The 17,240-nt window shown below is 42.9% G+C and overlaps 1 protein-coding gene across 2 annotated transcripts in view; it reads right to left on the bottom strand.

Moving 5' to 3' along the window:
• Positions 1-15,480, bottom strand: part of LOC132381030 (polymeric immunoglobulin receptor-like) — a 50,421-nt gene extending 34,941 nt beyond the window's left edge. Inside the window, exons 1-3 of one of the 2 annotated variants that reach the window (XM_059950138.1) lie at positions 15,380-15,480; positions 3,494-3,814; positions 2,159-2,479 (exon numbers count right to left, since the gene is read on the bottom strand). In XM_059950138.1, coding sequence (XP_059806121.1) covers positions 2,159-2,479; positions 3,494-3,814; positions 15,380-15,416 — 679 coding nt within the window. In that variant the 5' untranslated portion in view covers positions 15,417-15,480. The remainder of the gene's footprint in view (positions 1-2,158; positions 2,480-3,493; positions 3,815-15,379) is intronic. The other variant, XM_059950137.1, reaches the window with a different exon arrangement.
• Positions 15,481-17,240: the final 1,760 nt, after the last annotated feature.

Raw genomic sequence — 17,240 nt, 5'->3', positions numbered from 1 at the left:
TATAAAGAATAGTCTAAAATTAAAAATGTTTTATTTAAAGCTGTCAGAAAGATTAATTGGTCTTTGTAGATTGTGCTGTGATTTGGATATCGTTAATCAGGTTTGTCAAGGGTTGCTGGGCCTGTGTGGCTTGAACGGTCAGAAGGACCTGCTCTGCACTCTATCGGTAAATAAGTAAAAGGACGTCCTTGCTTTCTGAGGATGATTTCTCAGACAAGATTCCCCCATATGGAAACCATGTTTTATCAAGTACCTCCAAGTAATTCAAAATCTTGTTCTTAACAATGGACTCGGAGGATGGAACAAAGTCAAGATGGTGCTAAACAGCAACTGCTTTGAAACATGGAAACATAGAAAACCTACAGCATAGTACAGGCCCTTTGGCCCACAATGCTATGCTGAACATGTACATACTTTAGAAATTACCTAGGGTTACATGCACCTGTCCAGGAGTCTCTTAAAAGACCCTATCCATCACTGTCACCAGCAGCCCATTCCACTCACTCACTACTCTCTGCCCTGATATCGCCTTTGTACCTGCTTCCAAGAAACTTAGAACTGTCCCCTCTCATGGTAGCCATTTCAGACCTAGGAAAAAGCCTCCAACTATCCACAAGATCAATGCCTCTCATCATCTTATACACCTCTATCAGGTCACCTCTCATCCTCCGCCACTCCAAGGAGAAAAGATCGAGTTCACTCAACCTATTCTCATAATGCATGCTCCCAATCCAGGCAACATCCATGTAAGTCTCCTCTACACGCTTTCTATGGTGTCCACATGCTTCCTGTAGTGTGGTGACCAGATCTGAGCACAGTACTCCAAGTGGGGTCTGAACTGGGTCCTATATAGCTGTAACATTACCAGTTTACTTGCACCTTCTGAAATGGCTCTGTTTCTTTTTGTGCTATATGCTTTATTTCCTTATCAAGGTTCTTTTGAAGGCTCTGACTCTGACTTTGTATATCTGTGGGAATGGGACCCGCTATCGGAGCCTCACGAGCGGCCTTGATACCCAAGGACGCGGCCTGGAAGACGAGTGTGCATTCAGGGTGCTGGAATTTCATGGCTCTGGTGACAGGCTGTTTCTAGGCCGGTGCCCCCGACTGAGGCATCACTGGAGAACACGGAACATCGGGAGCAGTAGGTTAGCTGCTGGCTGTGTGTCCTGAGACCTGAGCCCTGGGGCCGACTCTCTGGGCACAGAGCTCGGAACTAGTGACATTTACATTTACATTTAACATTGTAAATCAACGACTTGTTCCTTGTGTGTCCCCTTTCACTGACATATGGGGACACCTCTTTTTCCCTTATTAGCGAGAGAGAGACCCTGCAGTGAATTGAATAGCTAGGTGAACGAGTAGTCTTTGGGGTTCTGCAAGTCTGTGTCTTTATTGATACTTTGCTGCGTGCTTGAGTGCCCGGTGGAGGCTGCTGGTGCTTTTTTTAACTTGTGTGGGGTAGGGGGTCATTGCCTTGCCACTGCTTGTGTATCGGAGTGGGGAGATGGGGGGTGGGACTTTGGGGTTCCAGTGTTTAATTATCATTCATTCTTTGGGCCACCCCTCTGTTTTCATGGATATTTGTGAAGAAAAAACGTGTTCTTAATAATGGACTCCAACATCTTCCCAACCACTGATGTCATGCTAATTGGTCTATAATTTTTTTTTTGCCTCCCTTCCTGCTTAAAGAGTGGAATGACACTTTCAAATTTGCAGTCCTCCAGAACATTCCAGAATCTAGTTCTTATCACTAATGCCACCACAAAGTCTTTCAGTATGGCGGGGTGCAGTCCATCTGGTCCTGGTCACAATCTACCTGCAGACCTGTCCTTCCTTTTGTTTTTATGGGTGTCATTGTCTCACAACTCAAAACTGATTCTGGCCTTTTCAAAGCGGAAGCCAGAAGTATGAAGGGAATGCTATCAATTTGTCTGAATGTGCAATTCCAAATTTGTTCGAGATGATCCACATCTTCATTGAGGAAGTGATGGACTTAACTGTTCACTGCACTTTATTTCTACCCCATGGAGGCTGCAATGAGTAGCTTCTACAAATGTAAAGAAGTTCTGTACCCACACTAGAAGTATAAGAGCAGCAGTAACAGAGTTACAAAAAGAAACATTTAAATGTTTCCTCCTTTGAAAGGAGGACTTACTGGTGTCATTGATTTCTGTCACATAACTGCAGATTTCTCTGTTGTTGAAGACTGTCACTTTAACTATTCCACTGGATCTTGCTCCAAGCTGATTCGAGGCACTGCAGTAATATTGATGGTGCTTGTGGTTGAATGATTGACAATGCAGAGCCAGTTCATTGGTGTCTGAGATCTTGTAATACCCAGATGAGGTTTGTTCATACCAGCTGTACTGAATGGGAAGGGATCCCTGGAGGGACTCACAGGAAACTGACACTGAGCCCCCGAGACGTGAGACACTTGCTGGTGACAGGTATCGAAGCACAGGAACAGATACGGGTTCTGCAGGAAACAATTAAACATTCAGACACTGAATGAACATCTGAAAATCAAACACTCTTCTGCCACTTTATTACATACACCTGTTCACCTGCTCATTAATGCAAATATCTAATTAGTCAATCATGTGGCAGCAATACAGTCCATATAAGGATGTAGACGTAGGCAAGAGGTTCTGTCTTTGTTTAGGCCAGACATGAGAATGAGGAAGGAAGGTAATCTAAGTGACTTTGACCATGAAATAATTGTTGGGGCCAGATGCTGTCATTAGATAATCTCAGAAACTACTAATCTTCTGGGATTTTTCACCCACAAAGGTCTCTAGAGTTTACAGAGAATGATGTGAACAACATAAAAAAATCCAGTGAGCGGCAATTCTGTGAACAAGATACCTTGTTAAAGAGAGAGATCAGAGGAGAAAGGCCAGATTGGTTCAAGCTGACAGAAAGTTGACAGGAATTCAAATAACCATGTGTTATGACAGTGGTATGTAGAAGAGCATCTGGAAATACAACATATCGAACCTTCAAGAGGATGGGCCACAGAAGCAGAAGACCAGGAATATCCAATCATTGGCCACTTTATTAGGTACAGGAGGTACCAAATAAAGCGGTCCCTGCTTGTTTAAAGACAGTAATGTGAGATATCTGTCACGTGTTTGCTGCCTTTCAGGATAAAATGATATTGTGACTGGGTTTAGTGAAGGAAACATGTGGCATTGATGTTAATGCAGAGATAGTGAGGGATGAACAGGGTGGGTACCAAGATCATGAAATATTTACTTTACTTGGAGATGTAAATTAAATCTCCTAATGAAAACTGGTCTTATAATTCTACAGTAATGTGAGATATCTGTTTGGTGGTTTTCAGGAGATAATTAATATGTGACTGGATCCAATGACCTACCATATCGCAGGGAGCATTTGGCACTGATATGAATGCAGAGATATTGAGGGTTGGACAGACTCTGGACACTTACTTTATGGAAGGGACAAAGTCAATCACTGAGAAACCTACCATCAGATACTTGTAGATGTACATTAAACATCGGATCGGTCCCTTGTGTTGAAATTCCACAGCTGTACCATCCTGTATCTCCAGAATGAAGATCCTTCATAGTAACAGTAAATATTCCCCGTTCCGGGTTATCTGTGATTGACACTCGTCCACTCCATCCATGTTGCCAATTTGTTTTCACTAAAACTGAACATTGGACAGTCCATCCATGGCACCAGTACTTTGCGTGTGAGCGGTAATTCGCTTCATGGTGACAATCAATTCTGATCGCTCTTCCCACAACTCCTCTTACATACTGCTCTGCCCACAATGCACCTGAAACTGAGGGAGGCATTTTCAGATTTGAGATGAAAGGAACAATTCAATGCAAACAAATATTTTTGAACATAACAGTGAAAATAGAACCAGGTCATGTCCAGTGGCACGTGGCACAGGCAGTAATTCCAAGATTACTACTTTTGAGGTCCTGATTCTCAGCTTCTTTCCTAACTCCCTGTGGTCTGTTTTCAGGACCACCTCCCTTCTACCTCTGTTGTTGGTACCAGTGTGTACCACGACCTGTGGCTAATCACCTTCCCACCAGGATATGGTGGATGCAATCAGAAACATCCCGGACCCTGGCATCTGGGAGGCAAACTACCATTCGTGTGTCTTTCCTGCATCCAGAGAATCGCCTGTCTGACCCCCTAACTATAGAGTTCCCTATCACTGCTGCCATCCACTTTCTTTCCCTTCCCTTCTGAGCCAAAGGGCCAGACACTGTGTCAGAGGCATTGCCCCTGTTGCTTCCTGCAGTTTGGTCATCTTCCCCGCCAACAGTACTCAAACAGGAGCACTTATTGTTAAGAGTGACAGCCACTGGGGTCTCCCTAGTATCTGACTCTTGCCCTTTCCTTTCATGACTGTTACACACTTATATGTCTCCCGAGGCCCCAGTGTGACTACCTGCCTATATCTCCACTCTAACACCTCCTCACTTTCCCTGAACAGGAGAAGGTCATTGAGCTGCACCTCCAGTTCCATTACGCACTCCCTAAGGAGCTGCAGCTCAACAAATGTAGCCGTGCAGGAGGCTGGGAGTCTACTGGATATCCTACAACTGACACCCAGTACAGAACACCAGCCACACAGACATACTTCTTATTCCTCCCAAGTAACTTACCTCGCTTCGACTCCTTATCGCCTAAGCCCACTGAGCCAAAGCCCTCCTACTCCATCTCCCTCTACTCTGTGCCCACCCTATAAATCTATCACCTAGAATATAAGCAGATGAATCTCTTCTTCAGCAACTCCAAAGGCTCCACATACTTCCTGTTATGCAGCAACCAGAACTACCCACATCCTCCAAAAGTGGATTAAGCAAAGTTTTATACTAGATGCTTTTCTGACATTTTTCAGTCTGAAGTCCACACTGAAACCTGTTTTACCACTGATATTACATCTGTAGGTGTTGCTGCCTTCATGGATTTGTACATCCTTCTGGATCTGTCTTGGTGTTAAGTCAGACAAATCTGTTTTGGAGAACCTGCCACTGAGGAAATAACAAAGCAGGGAACAGATGTGATGTAAAAAGGGGATTTTCATGCAAACTCAGCATCCAAAACATGGCTTCATTCCCTCTGAAGTCTGTGTCAGTTCCTTGAAGCAAAATTTAAAACTCACCTCTTCTGCAATACATTCCATTGGTCAGTGCAATTTCAAGAGCTATGATGGGATTTCACTTTACAACAGTTCAATATTAAAGGGGGGAACAACAGCTGATTGGAATGACACATTCATGCACTGTGGTGATATGGAGTTTATCACAGTGATAAAATCCATGTCAGCTCTGTTCTTGACTGAAGTCAAATCCATTTTGACAGCATATGGTCTGTGTGATTTGCTCAAGTATTCTTATAGAATTATATCAGACAAAATTTGAACAGGTCACATATATCTCCCCTTATGGGCTCCATTACCTCTAACCTGCATCCCTTCACTCACCTTCTCAGCTAACGGAAGTTACCACTTCCACAATACATGAACACAGGAAATTCTGCAGATACTGGAATTCCAAAACAACATACACAAAACATTGGAGGAGCTCAGCAGGTGAGAGAATCTATGGAATTGAATTAACAGTCAATGTTTTGGGGCAAGACATTTCTTCAGGACGGCAGGAAGGAGGAAAGACACCAGAAAAAAATGTGGGGTGGGGAGGGAAAGAAGGATATCTCGAAGATGATAGGTGAAACCAGGAGGGTTGTAAAGACAGAGGACTGGAGAGGAAAGAATCTGATTGGAGAAGAGAGTGGACCCATAGGAGAAAGGGGGTGGGAGAGAACCCAGGGGGAGGTGATAAGCAACTGAGAAGAAGTAAAAGGTAATATCGCGGAAGAGAAGAAGTGATGAAGTTGAGGAAGTTTTTCACAATATATCACAATATTTCATTATAATCCAGTTCTGTAAAAGTGTCTCTGCCTGAAACCTTAACTGCTTTTTCATTTCCATAGATACTGTGTGACTGGCTGAATTCCTTCAGCATTTTTGTTTGTTGTTCTGAATTTCCAGCATCTATAGATTCCCTGGGGTTTTAAATCCACAATATCATTGTTAACCTGGTTAGAACTTTAGATGTTATTTGAAGTGGATCTATCCAGTTAGTGCTGTGTGATTCTCTACAGCAGATAAAATCTCAGTACAAGGGATTTACTTAAATTTACTCATATTGTAGAAGTAATGCATTCTGTCCAACTGTTTCATGATGATTTCATTGTAGTATGAAAGTTGATGTGATCTGAAAAATAGTTTATTTATATTCACTTGAAATTTGAGGGCAATGTGAAAGTACTATATATGCAGAAAATGTTAAACCCCACAATAATCCTCACACATTCTTGTTTCGTAACTTCGCAAAAAAGGAATCTGACATATGTCATCAGAATTTCCTGTCAATAAAAATAAAATATCCAATTCCACTTCTGTTTTCCATGTCAGGGTCATAGAATTTACAACATAGGAGGCTGTTCAGCCCTTCATTCATTACTGGTTGAAAAAGCTCTAACTGTTCTGGTCTTCCCTGGGTCCTCTGCCTAGCAGGTGAAGCCTCCTCAAATACACCTTCCAGCCTCCCTTGTTGCGCCGAGAGTTCCAGCCTCTACAAACCCTTCAGGAAGTGAGATCCAGAACTGCACCACTTCCTCACTTCTCCGTGGATTATCACCTTTTCATGGTGGAGAGACCTGTGAGTGATGTTGTCCAGACTGTAGCTCCATTGGTGGAAGGATCAATGGGGGGATCCAGACAACAAAACAATCCAAGTAAGACCTCAGCTTAACTAATGGAAGATTAGACATCACAATGGCAGAGAAGGCAGAGGAAGGATGAAGCAGTGAAGGGTCCCCCAGTCATCTTGCATTCCATGCTATTGGACCCAAACCAAAATCTGTCAAGGACCAAGTTGTGGCTGCCCATTCATCAACCTCCCTACATTAAACAAAATCCTGCACAGGTGTCCTCCATTAAGGCAATCCAGCACACCATGCCAGATGGTCACAGCAAGTGGTGTAGGGGTCAGAATTGTGATGATGTGGATACTGCAGTCACCTGAGGACCCACCAACAGACACACTTGAGTCGAGTTACTACTCCTACCTGGGAGAAAAGTGTTCTCCTCAATCCCCCTCTAATCCTAACAACTGTTAACTTTTAACCCAAGACCCCTATTTTTAACACCTCATCTAAGTGATCAAAATTATTCCTGTTCATACTTTTGATGCCCTTTATAATTTTTCACAACTCAATTAAGTCTCCTCTTTGCCTGTTTAGTTTCAGATAAATTAACCCCAGCCCATCCAGTCAATCCAACGAGTGAATCACTCAGTCCCAGGCAGCAGTCTCCCCAGTACTTTCTTGTCTTTCTGGTAATGTGGTGATCACAAATGACCACAGTGTTCAAGCCATGGGCAGAACTGCACTGTCTCTATATCCTTGGAATCTGCAAATAAAGGAAACTGTTATGTCTGCCTTTCTAATCAACTTATTTACATCTTCAGTCACACTCAATGATCAGTGATCATACTCAACAAGGTCCCCATGATCCTCACATTCCTCAGTATCCTTGTGTTTGCTTATCTATTACTACACTGGTGCTGGGGTGGAGATACCTCTCCACTAAAGGAAGTGTAAGATGCTCCTTACCTCTGACACCTTGTGAAGGTCACCCTTGGGCAAGGTGTAACACCGGCTTAGCAACCCTCAGTCAGAGTCATGTGAAGCAATGGGAGCAGGTGGTAGATGGTCATATCAGCAGCTAGAACATATCATAAATCCTGATTATGCAACCACTGACACCAATCAGACCAACTGTGTTTGGGGTGTGACTGCATTCAGATATCACACAAGTGTGGAGAGAGAGAGAGAGAGACTGAAGCATGCCAATAGTTTGCAGACTTTAACACAAACATCTTAAGGGAAAATAAAACAAAAACACGAGGCCAAACAGCGCCATCTACTGAAACTCTGAAGCAGTAAACTAGATGCCAACATCACGGCTGAATGGAATATCTAAATATAAAATGAATATTGTTTGTCTCCAGCATCTGATTACTCCACTTTCTCAGGCAAGTCTTACCAAACCTTGGACATGTTCAAACGTAGACTGCGCAGGTCCATTGGACAGTCAGATGCCATTGGTAGTCTTCGATGCGCATTCTAAATGGAATGATGCCAAAGCGGTGATGACTTCGATCAGGCACAACGATAAACATTTTATGCTACTATTAGGTACACATATAATCCTCTATACTGTGGTCTATGACAATGGTCCCATGTTCACAAGTGAGGAATTCGAACTATTTTTTACAGAACAATGGAATTTGATTGCAACGTTCGCCCCCCCCCCCCGTCACCCAGCATCAAACGGTATGGCTGAGAGAGCTGTTCAGACTGTCAAGCAAGGGATACAAAAGTTGAATACACACCAGCATCAACAGTTTTTTGCAGGTACCTGATAACTCTACAAACCACCAGATGTTTCATCTGGGCTATTGATAGGTCACAGGTTGCAGTCCCAATTGGATTTGTTGTGCCTTGATGTGGAAAACTGAGTAAGACACAGACAACAGAAGGAAAGTGTGGTATGATTCAAATACAGAACATCATAACTTTGAGGAGGGAGTGCCAGTTTATGTTCACCCAACTCCTGAGAGCTGAACATGGATGAAAGAAGAAGTTGTGGTGTAAGAGTGCCAATAGTTTACCTGAGCGCTTGAGGATGGTAGTGTATGCCACCAACATCTAGATCACATGCGGAAAGCAAGTATATCACTTGTTGCTGAACAAGCTTGTGAGCAAGATGAGTTAGACCTGTTAGGAGTGATGAACAGACCTGATGGACAATGGGTTAACCATTCCCAACCCCCCCCCCCTCCTGAGAACCACGAACTATTACTGTTGCTATGTTGACCATGAGAAAGAGAGACGAAAAACAGGCAAGAACATCGGCAACAGATAAGAGAGAGGGGGAAATTGCTGATTAACTGTATTGTGACTCCTTTTTGAATTATTTACTGTTTCGCTGCAAGGACAATAATTTGCTCATAAACATTCCTCAGTGGACTGAAGGAGTGGCCTTATTTGATGGACACAGTCATTCAGGATTGATGGATAGCTGAGTCCTCGTTAGTAGGGATAAAATAACAGGTCTGGAGAGACACCCGCCAGAGACGCCAGTGGACACTGATTGAGGGTTGGAACCCACAGAAAGGTGGGGGCTTTGGAGACTGAACCGGGGATCAGTCAGTAAAACTCACAGTGTTACAGCAGGGCCGGTGGGGACTTGTATGTGTGTCCACTCATGCCAGAGTGACGAGTCTACCAGAGAAGAACAGTCTGGCTGAAGACCAGAGGGGTCATAGCTGAATGACCATCATAACAATGATACAACAGTTTACGAAATGAAAGGAAGATTTGGCTGCTGTAGCTGTTACATCTCGCTCGCTCTCTCACTCTCTCTCTCTCTCCAATGATTAAAATACAACAACCATAACTACATCAGCACTCATGAACTGAACTGAACTTTATACATTTCTATGACAATTTATTTACCCCTAGACATCGATAGAGCTTGTTTATTATTACTTATTATTATTATTCCTACACTTTTAGGTTTATTACTGCTAACTGGTTCTATATGTATATTTGCATTATTGATATGGTTTTGTTTATTTTTATTAATAAACACCTTTAGTTTGGTACCACCACACTCCAACGGATTCTTCTCCAACGGACACCCAGTTACGGGGTACGTAACAAATTGGGGGCTCGACCGGGATTTGATTAGTAAATAGGGCCAGTGATTCGGGATAAAAGTCCCTTATCTGATCTGGTTGTGAGATGGGAAACGATCAGGGACGGACATTGTTAAATTTTTAAAAGACCTGACTCTGGGGGCAGGAAGGCTGAATTGGTGAATGTTGTGAAACGATTAGATCTCCCAGAGGTGAAATTGTCTATGAGAAAGGTGGATATACAGAGAGAAATAGCTATACATTATGTATCTAAGGGTGTGTTCACACCAGATGTATTGGACCTGTTCCCTGAGAGGAAACCAGCCGAGGGGGATGTTCAGTTAGAGATGGAAAAATTAAGGCTGGCTGAAGAAAAGGAGAAGAGGAAGCATGAACTTCAGATAAGGCAGCTGGAAGCAGAGTGAGAAGCTGCAGGGCGATGAGTGGATGCTGAAAGGAGGAAAAAGGAGGCTGAAAGGAAGAAGGAAGAAGCTGAAAGGCAGATGGAGGAAAGGAAGAAAGAGAGGCAGCATGCGCTGGAAATAAAGGCACAGCAGGGAAGAGACCGGGTGGCAGACCCAAATGAGGGGTTCAAGATTGGTCGGGAGTTCCAGTTGGTACCTCCGTTCGAGGAGATGGATGTCGATAACTTCTTCCTTCATTTTGAGAAAGTGGATGTGAATCACAACTGGCCTGAGAGAAAATGGGCTGTTCTGGTACAGAGCATACTTAGGGGGAAGGCTCAGCAAGCGTATTCGGCATTGTCTATGGATGCACCTAAGGATTATGGGGAAGTAAAAAAGGCTGTACTGAGGAGTTACGAGTTGGTGCCAGAGGCATACCGGTAGAAGTTCCGGAACCTGAGAAAGCTGTGGAACCACATGTATTTAGAATTTGCCTGTGAGATGCAAATATATTGTGAGCGTTGGTGTGCCTCTAAAGGGGTTGATGACGATTATGATAACCTGTTACAGGTAATACTGATAGAGCAGTTCAAAAGTTGTATCCCTGAGGGTATGAAGATGTACTTGGATGAGCAGGAGACAGAGACTCTGTCTGCAACTGCCAAGTTAGCAGACGAGTACACCTTGACCCACAAGTCAAAGTTCTCCTCAAACAAGAGTTACCAGAGAGGCAGTAGGGACAGTAGAGAAAGCCCACTGGCTATCTCACAGAATAAGCCGGGAGCTAGTGGAAAAGGTGAGGAGGAGGAAAAGCAAGCTGGCAGGAAGGTTCCTAGCTTTACCTGTTATAATTGTGGGAACGCTGGTCATATAACATCTAAGTGTTTTTTCTCCGAAGAAGGAGACGGGAAAAGGGGAAACAGCAATCCCTACTGGTTGCATTGAGTCAGTCAGTAGATCGATGAGGAAGGCAAAGGTAGATAGAACACATGAGGGGCGTGAGAAGTTTATCTCGGAAGGGACGGTGTCTGTGAAGGAAGGAGAAACCCCAGTTCCAGTGTGGATCTGGAGAGATACTGGGGCTGGTCAGTCATTGATTTTAAGGAAGGTTCTGAGACCCAGACTGGGGAGGCTGTGTTGAGAGGTATCAGAAAAGGAACCGAGGCCGTACCTTTGCACAGGATATTTTTGAAATGTGACCTGGTATCTGGACCAGTCGAAATAGGGGTGACGTCAAAACTACCGATGGACGGCGTGGACGTCCTACTTGTTAACGATCTGGCAGGTGGTGACATGTGTTCAGCAGTGAAACTGACCCGCACATAGATTCTAAGATTTACCCCACATGTGCAATAACTCGCAGCATGTCTAGAAAGGCGGCTAAGAAAGGAGCCAGTTTAAATGAGTCCAGTTTTGATTTAGTGGAGACATTTTTGCCGACCTTGTATGAAAAGGGGTTACTGGATGAGAGGGAAAAGGATAGTGGATCTAAGGAGAGTAAAGGAGAGGAGGTAGATCTACCATTAACAAGGACGGAATTTATAAAGAAACAGATATGGCAGTTAAAAGGTCCAGGTTTGGACACGGATGATTTGTCTGGCTTGACAGAGCAATTTGCAGTTGAAGAATTTAAATGTGTTCCCGATAATGATGTAAGTGCTGTCCAAGATGAAATGGATGCCGCTACCTTGAGGGAGTCTGCTGGGTTAGCAGACGAGGTTGTTTTAACCCGCAGGGTTGAGTTTACTCCGAAGGGGTGTTGCCCAGAGAGTAACTGGGACGATCAGGGGAACTTAGAATTTGAAAAGCGGACTGGTATTGAAAGCATGGAAGAAGTAGATGTCCCGTTTGAGTGTGTTCCGGATGTGAAGGGTGTGGATGCACAGGGTACTGAACCTAGTATTGAAACTCGGGAAAAGTCTGAGGTATCGGGTTTAGTTGAAAAAGAATGCAGTCCTTTTGGGTCAGATGGACTTGGTTCAGTGAAGAAAGGGTTAACCTTGGTACCAGTGGAAAATTAGAATTCTCAGTTGTTTGTGTTAGAAGGTGTGTTAAAAGTTAATGATGAAATGAAAGCTGGTGATGTGAAGGGAAACAAATAGAATGAAAGATACTGAAGATAAAATTAATGACTTGCTTAAAATTAACGAATTATGTTGAAGTTCAGCAAATGGGCTTAGTTTGGAAAATATTGGTGATAAGATAGCTCCTGTGAAAGGAATCTGTGAAGGTCTATTCCGCACAGGTGCGCAAGCTGACCACATGAGAGTTAAGTGGAAAAGGGACAACTGTTGACCAACTGCCACTTTGAATAACAGGATCTAGTTTTGAGGGATTTTGACAAAGCATGTGAAAGCTAAAAACACCATGAAAGATTGGCTGTTTGAATGTTAAGTTTAAAAGTAAAATAGAGATTAGTATTTGCACAAACTTTTGTAATGTACTATGTTATAATCACACATGTATTGGTTCATGCTTTGTAATATACACCTAAGCTAAGAACACAACCCCGTTCGTATTTTTTTGCTAACATTTAATAAATTAGGTGGTTATTAAATTGGAGTCTGTTGTTACAGGAATTTGATATTAAGATACAACATGTAAAGGGGAGTGACAATGTAATTGCTGATTGTTTATCTGTGAAAACTCCATAATTCAGTGCTTTATTAGTTAATTTTCCCCCTGGTGAAAATTCCCAGAAAGATGGGGGTGTTATGAGTGATGAATAGACCTGATGGACAATGGGATGAAGGGTTAACCATTCCCAACCCCCCCTCCTGAGAACCACAAACTATTACTGTTGCTATGCTGACCACGAGAAAGAGAGACGAAAAACAGGCAAGAGCATCGGCGACAGATAAGAGAGAGGGAGAAATTGCTGATTAACTGTATTGTGACTCCTTTTTGAATTATTTAATGTTTCACTGCAAGGACAATAGTTTGCTCATAAACATTCCTCAGTGGACTGAAGGAGTGGCCTTATTTGATGGACACAGTCATTCAGGATTGATGGATAGCTGAGTCCTCGTTAGTAGGGATAAAATAACAGGTCTGGAGAGACACCCGCCAGAGACGCCAGTGGACACTGATTGAGGGTTGGAACCCACAGAAAGGTGGGGGCTTTGGAGACTGAACCGGGGATCAGTCAGTAAAACTCACAGTGTTACAGCAGGGCCGGTGGGGACTTGTATGTGTGTCCACTCATGCCAGAGTGACGAGTCCACCACAGAAGAACGGTCTGGCTGAAGACCAGAGGGGTCATAACTGAATGACCATCATAACAACAATACAACAGTTTAAGAAATGAAAGGAAGGTTTGGCTGCTGTAGCTGTTACATCTTGCTCTCTCTCTCTCTCTCTCTCTCTCTCTCTCTCTCTCTCTCTCTCTCTCTCTCTCTCTCTCTCTCTCTCCAACGATTACAATACAACCATAACTACATCAGCACTCATGAACTGAACTGAGCTTTATACTTTTCTATGACAATTTATTTACTCCTAGACATCAATAGAGCTTGTTTATTATTGCTTATTATTATTATTCCTACACTTTTAGGTTTATTATTGCTAATTGGTTTTATGTGTATATTTGCATTATTGATATGGTTTTGCTTATTTTTATTAATAAACACCTTTAGTTTGGTACCACCAGACTCCAATGGATTCTTCTTTCTCTGCTGGTTAGACACCCAGTTACGGGGTATGTAACAGCCCCAACAGGTTAACCCCACAACCTTTCACAGTGGACTCCCCATTTGAAAGCACCAAATCTGGACCAGTACTTGATCCTGGAGTTTCTGGATTGCGCTGATCAGAACGGACCAGAAAACCAGTGAAATATTATCAAGCTGGATTCTCCTAAAAGCTTACAGGTGGGGAGTTGTCCTTCCCACAGAGTTACTGTTTATTGGTCTGTCAAAAGACATCACGGAATTGGTCAATTTCGTCAACTTGTCCATATATCAATTAAAGTCAATTAAAGTCTGATTGTTGATTCTGTTCTTGTGAACACATTCATTGTTTCTGGGTGAATATGAATCAAACAGACTTATTCTGTGACATTGTATATGATAAATGTTCTTTCATTGTAAGAGACTGTGGACGATGAGGGAAAGGGTGAGGAAAGAGAATGATCAGACCGTAAGAAACTTGAGACATTTTTTTCTCTGCGTCACTTGTTTACCGGGTCGTCAACTCAAATAGCCAAATTAATCAGGTTATCCAGACTATCCTGCTTGTCACAATGTTCTGCTGGACCCCTGTGTTCAGTCCACATTGGAAGGCAGTGATGAGAGATCTCTTATTCCATCCCGTCTCTTCTGCAAGCGTGCTAAACGTTTTCCAAATTATTTCTAATACTGGATGCTGATGAGTAAATCAAATGTTCACAGTTCGAGGAAGAGAATGAGAAGGAAATGGATTCTGAGTACAAGATTAGCCCTCAAACCACAAACAACTGAAGAACAAGACATTTCAATAACAGGAACAGCTGTCTATCGGAGACCTCTTACTTTTCATGTATAATTCCTATGCAGATTTTAGTGAGTACAAGGCAGCATGAAAATGATCTTTCATGGATGGAAGGGGAGCTTTTGCACTTACATCTGCAAACCTTTCCAAATTAATATTCCCTGGGCAGGATCACTCTCTGCCAAGATTATTCAAAACACTGGTGCCGGAGACCAAGATGTGTCCTCAGCTTCCTTCTCTCCTCCGTGCACACTCACAACTGCAGGCTGGGTTTTGTTTCTCCCCCCCCCCCCCGCCAACCCACACCACCGCCCCCAGCCCCGATACAGGGTATACAACTGGAATACCTTTTGCCTCTATAGATGCTGCTGGACCGATACAATTCTTCCAGCATTGTGTCTGTGGTTCCACACCACAGTACTGTTGAATCTATTTATGGAGTATTTTCTATCTTTACATATCTGCACATACTTTACCATCTCTGCTACAGAAATGGTGCACCAGATGCAAATTAACACAGATCATTTGAATGAACAAGTAAACAGCAGATGTTGGCAATTTGAGACAAAAACAGAACATGCTGGAAATACCTCGTATGTCAGGCTGAATCTCTGGGAAGTGAAACAGAGTCAAAGGGTCTTGGGTCCAAAACTTTCACTGTTTTCTTTCCCATGGGTGCAGCCTGACCTGTTGAGTATTTCCTGCATTTACCATTCTCTGCAATGTCCAGCACTGGTCGTCACTCACCGGGCAGGGAACAGGTGAAAAGAACCAGAATCCACATTGTTCAACCTGTAGTGAATCTGTTAACAGTAGTTGATCGCTTATTTCGCAGCTCGAAGATCTAAATAGCTGACGCTGACAAATAGGAAGTTGAATGAGGAAGGAGGCAGCAGGATGGAAATGGTGGAGATTAGTTACTGTCAGCAAATTATTAATAACAGCCTGACTGAGAAGTCAGTAGTGACTGTGATAAAAATACTGCTATCACTCCAGTCAAGTACGATGCTCTCCTTACTCTCTTTATGGCAAAATGCCTGTGCATATCTTTGTTTAACATGGGGAATCAGATGCAGAAAGTCCTTGACAGATCAGGGTCAACGTCCTGTGGCATGGAGTGCAAGCCATCTGTGGACCTTCTCTGCTGCAGGCTTCCTCCATCTTTACTACTATTCTGATGTATCACCATGTTCTGCCAGATATACCTTTGAGGACTTTGTTGGATCGATCTTTGTCTGCAGGCTCCCATTTGACCATACCACCATGGGTGACCTACCAGGAGTTAAGCTCAGACAGCAACATTCCCAGGATCTCAGTAACTCACAAGCCAGGCCACCACGACAGAGTTACGATCCTTGGTGAAAGGTACTATGTTCAATGGATGGGGATTGCTTCAATTGGCAATCGTCCAAAGAACTTACTTGCAGTTTACACAAAATTCAGGACATGTTCTGCCTTGCCAGGCTTTCCTGAGCCTCTCCGCTGGGGCAATGTCAGGCAGTTGTGCTTAGGTGTCTCCAAGCTCACACACACACCAGGGTGCTGCATGGGGCTGAAGTAAAGTCCGTAACTTAACTTGGAACTCGTTCAGTTGCAGACTGATTAAGTAAATTGACATGGGGAAATTTCACTCAGTTTTACTCATCCCAACAATGAACTGCTCCCACAACTGATGGAGATATGTTCAAGGATACTTCGTCTCATTTTCTCGATATTTATCGCTGACTTATTTATTGTTATTATTTGTTTTTCTATTGTCTCAGCTTGTTGCATTTTGCACTTTGGTTGTTTGTCTACGTTGGGTATGATTTTGCATTGACTGTGTGGTGTTTCTTTGTATTTACTGTGAATGTGTCATGACCAGGAGTTTTTTATGAAGAAGAGGAAGAGTTTTTTTTTCATTTGTAATGTGGACTGTGTTTTCTGGGTTTAACCTCGTGGATGTGGGGTGTCCTTTGATTGTTTACCTTTATGACTAATTGTTTGTCTTTGGACTTGTTCCGCATTTTTTACTTTGTTATCCAGGTGTCTCATTTAGCATCATGGGGATTTTTAAGCTTTCTTTGTATTCATCACTTTTATTAAATTTGAGATAATTTAAGTAGAATGGTATTGTGAATATTTTGCATTGTACTTTTTGTCTTTGGGGATTATTGTTTCATCTGGACACCTATGTTGTTCGATTGGCACTGAGTTCCAGTGTGCTCAGGGTGTATTTTTGGGGTGAATGCCAATCTCTCTTTGCTCTGTCATTGTGGATCCTTGGCTGATGAAACTCAAACTGAGTTCTTGTGTGTATTGTGAGTGAATTCAGTTCTTCAAATTCTTGGTAGTTTTGCTGTTTAATTTCTATAATAAAACTTTTGTTTTGGTTGAGTTGCTGAAGTCACTGTGTTTTCAGCACTTGAATTCACTAGTGATTCTTACAGAATAGCTATGAGAAAATTAAGCTCAGGGTTGTGTGTGGTGACATATATGTACTTTGATACTATATTTATTTTGAACTTTGAAATCCATCCCATTCGAACAAGACCTGCCCATGGGAACACCTCTGATATCCAAGGCTCAGAAACCCCAGCCACCAGAACAAACCTGGACAATGCGACCA

The sequence above is a fragment of the Hypanus sabinus genome, chromosome 25 (assembly GCF_030144855.1).
Source record: "Hypanus sabinus isolate sHypSab1 chromosome 25, sHypSab1.hap1, whole genome shotgun sequence".
NCBI lineage: Eukaryota > Metazoa > Chordata > Chondrichthyes > Myliobatiformes > Dasyatidae > Hypanus > Hypanus sabinus.
Note: the sequence above shows the minus strand (reverse complement) of the source record. Positions and strands in the feature narration are given on the sequence as shown.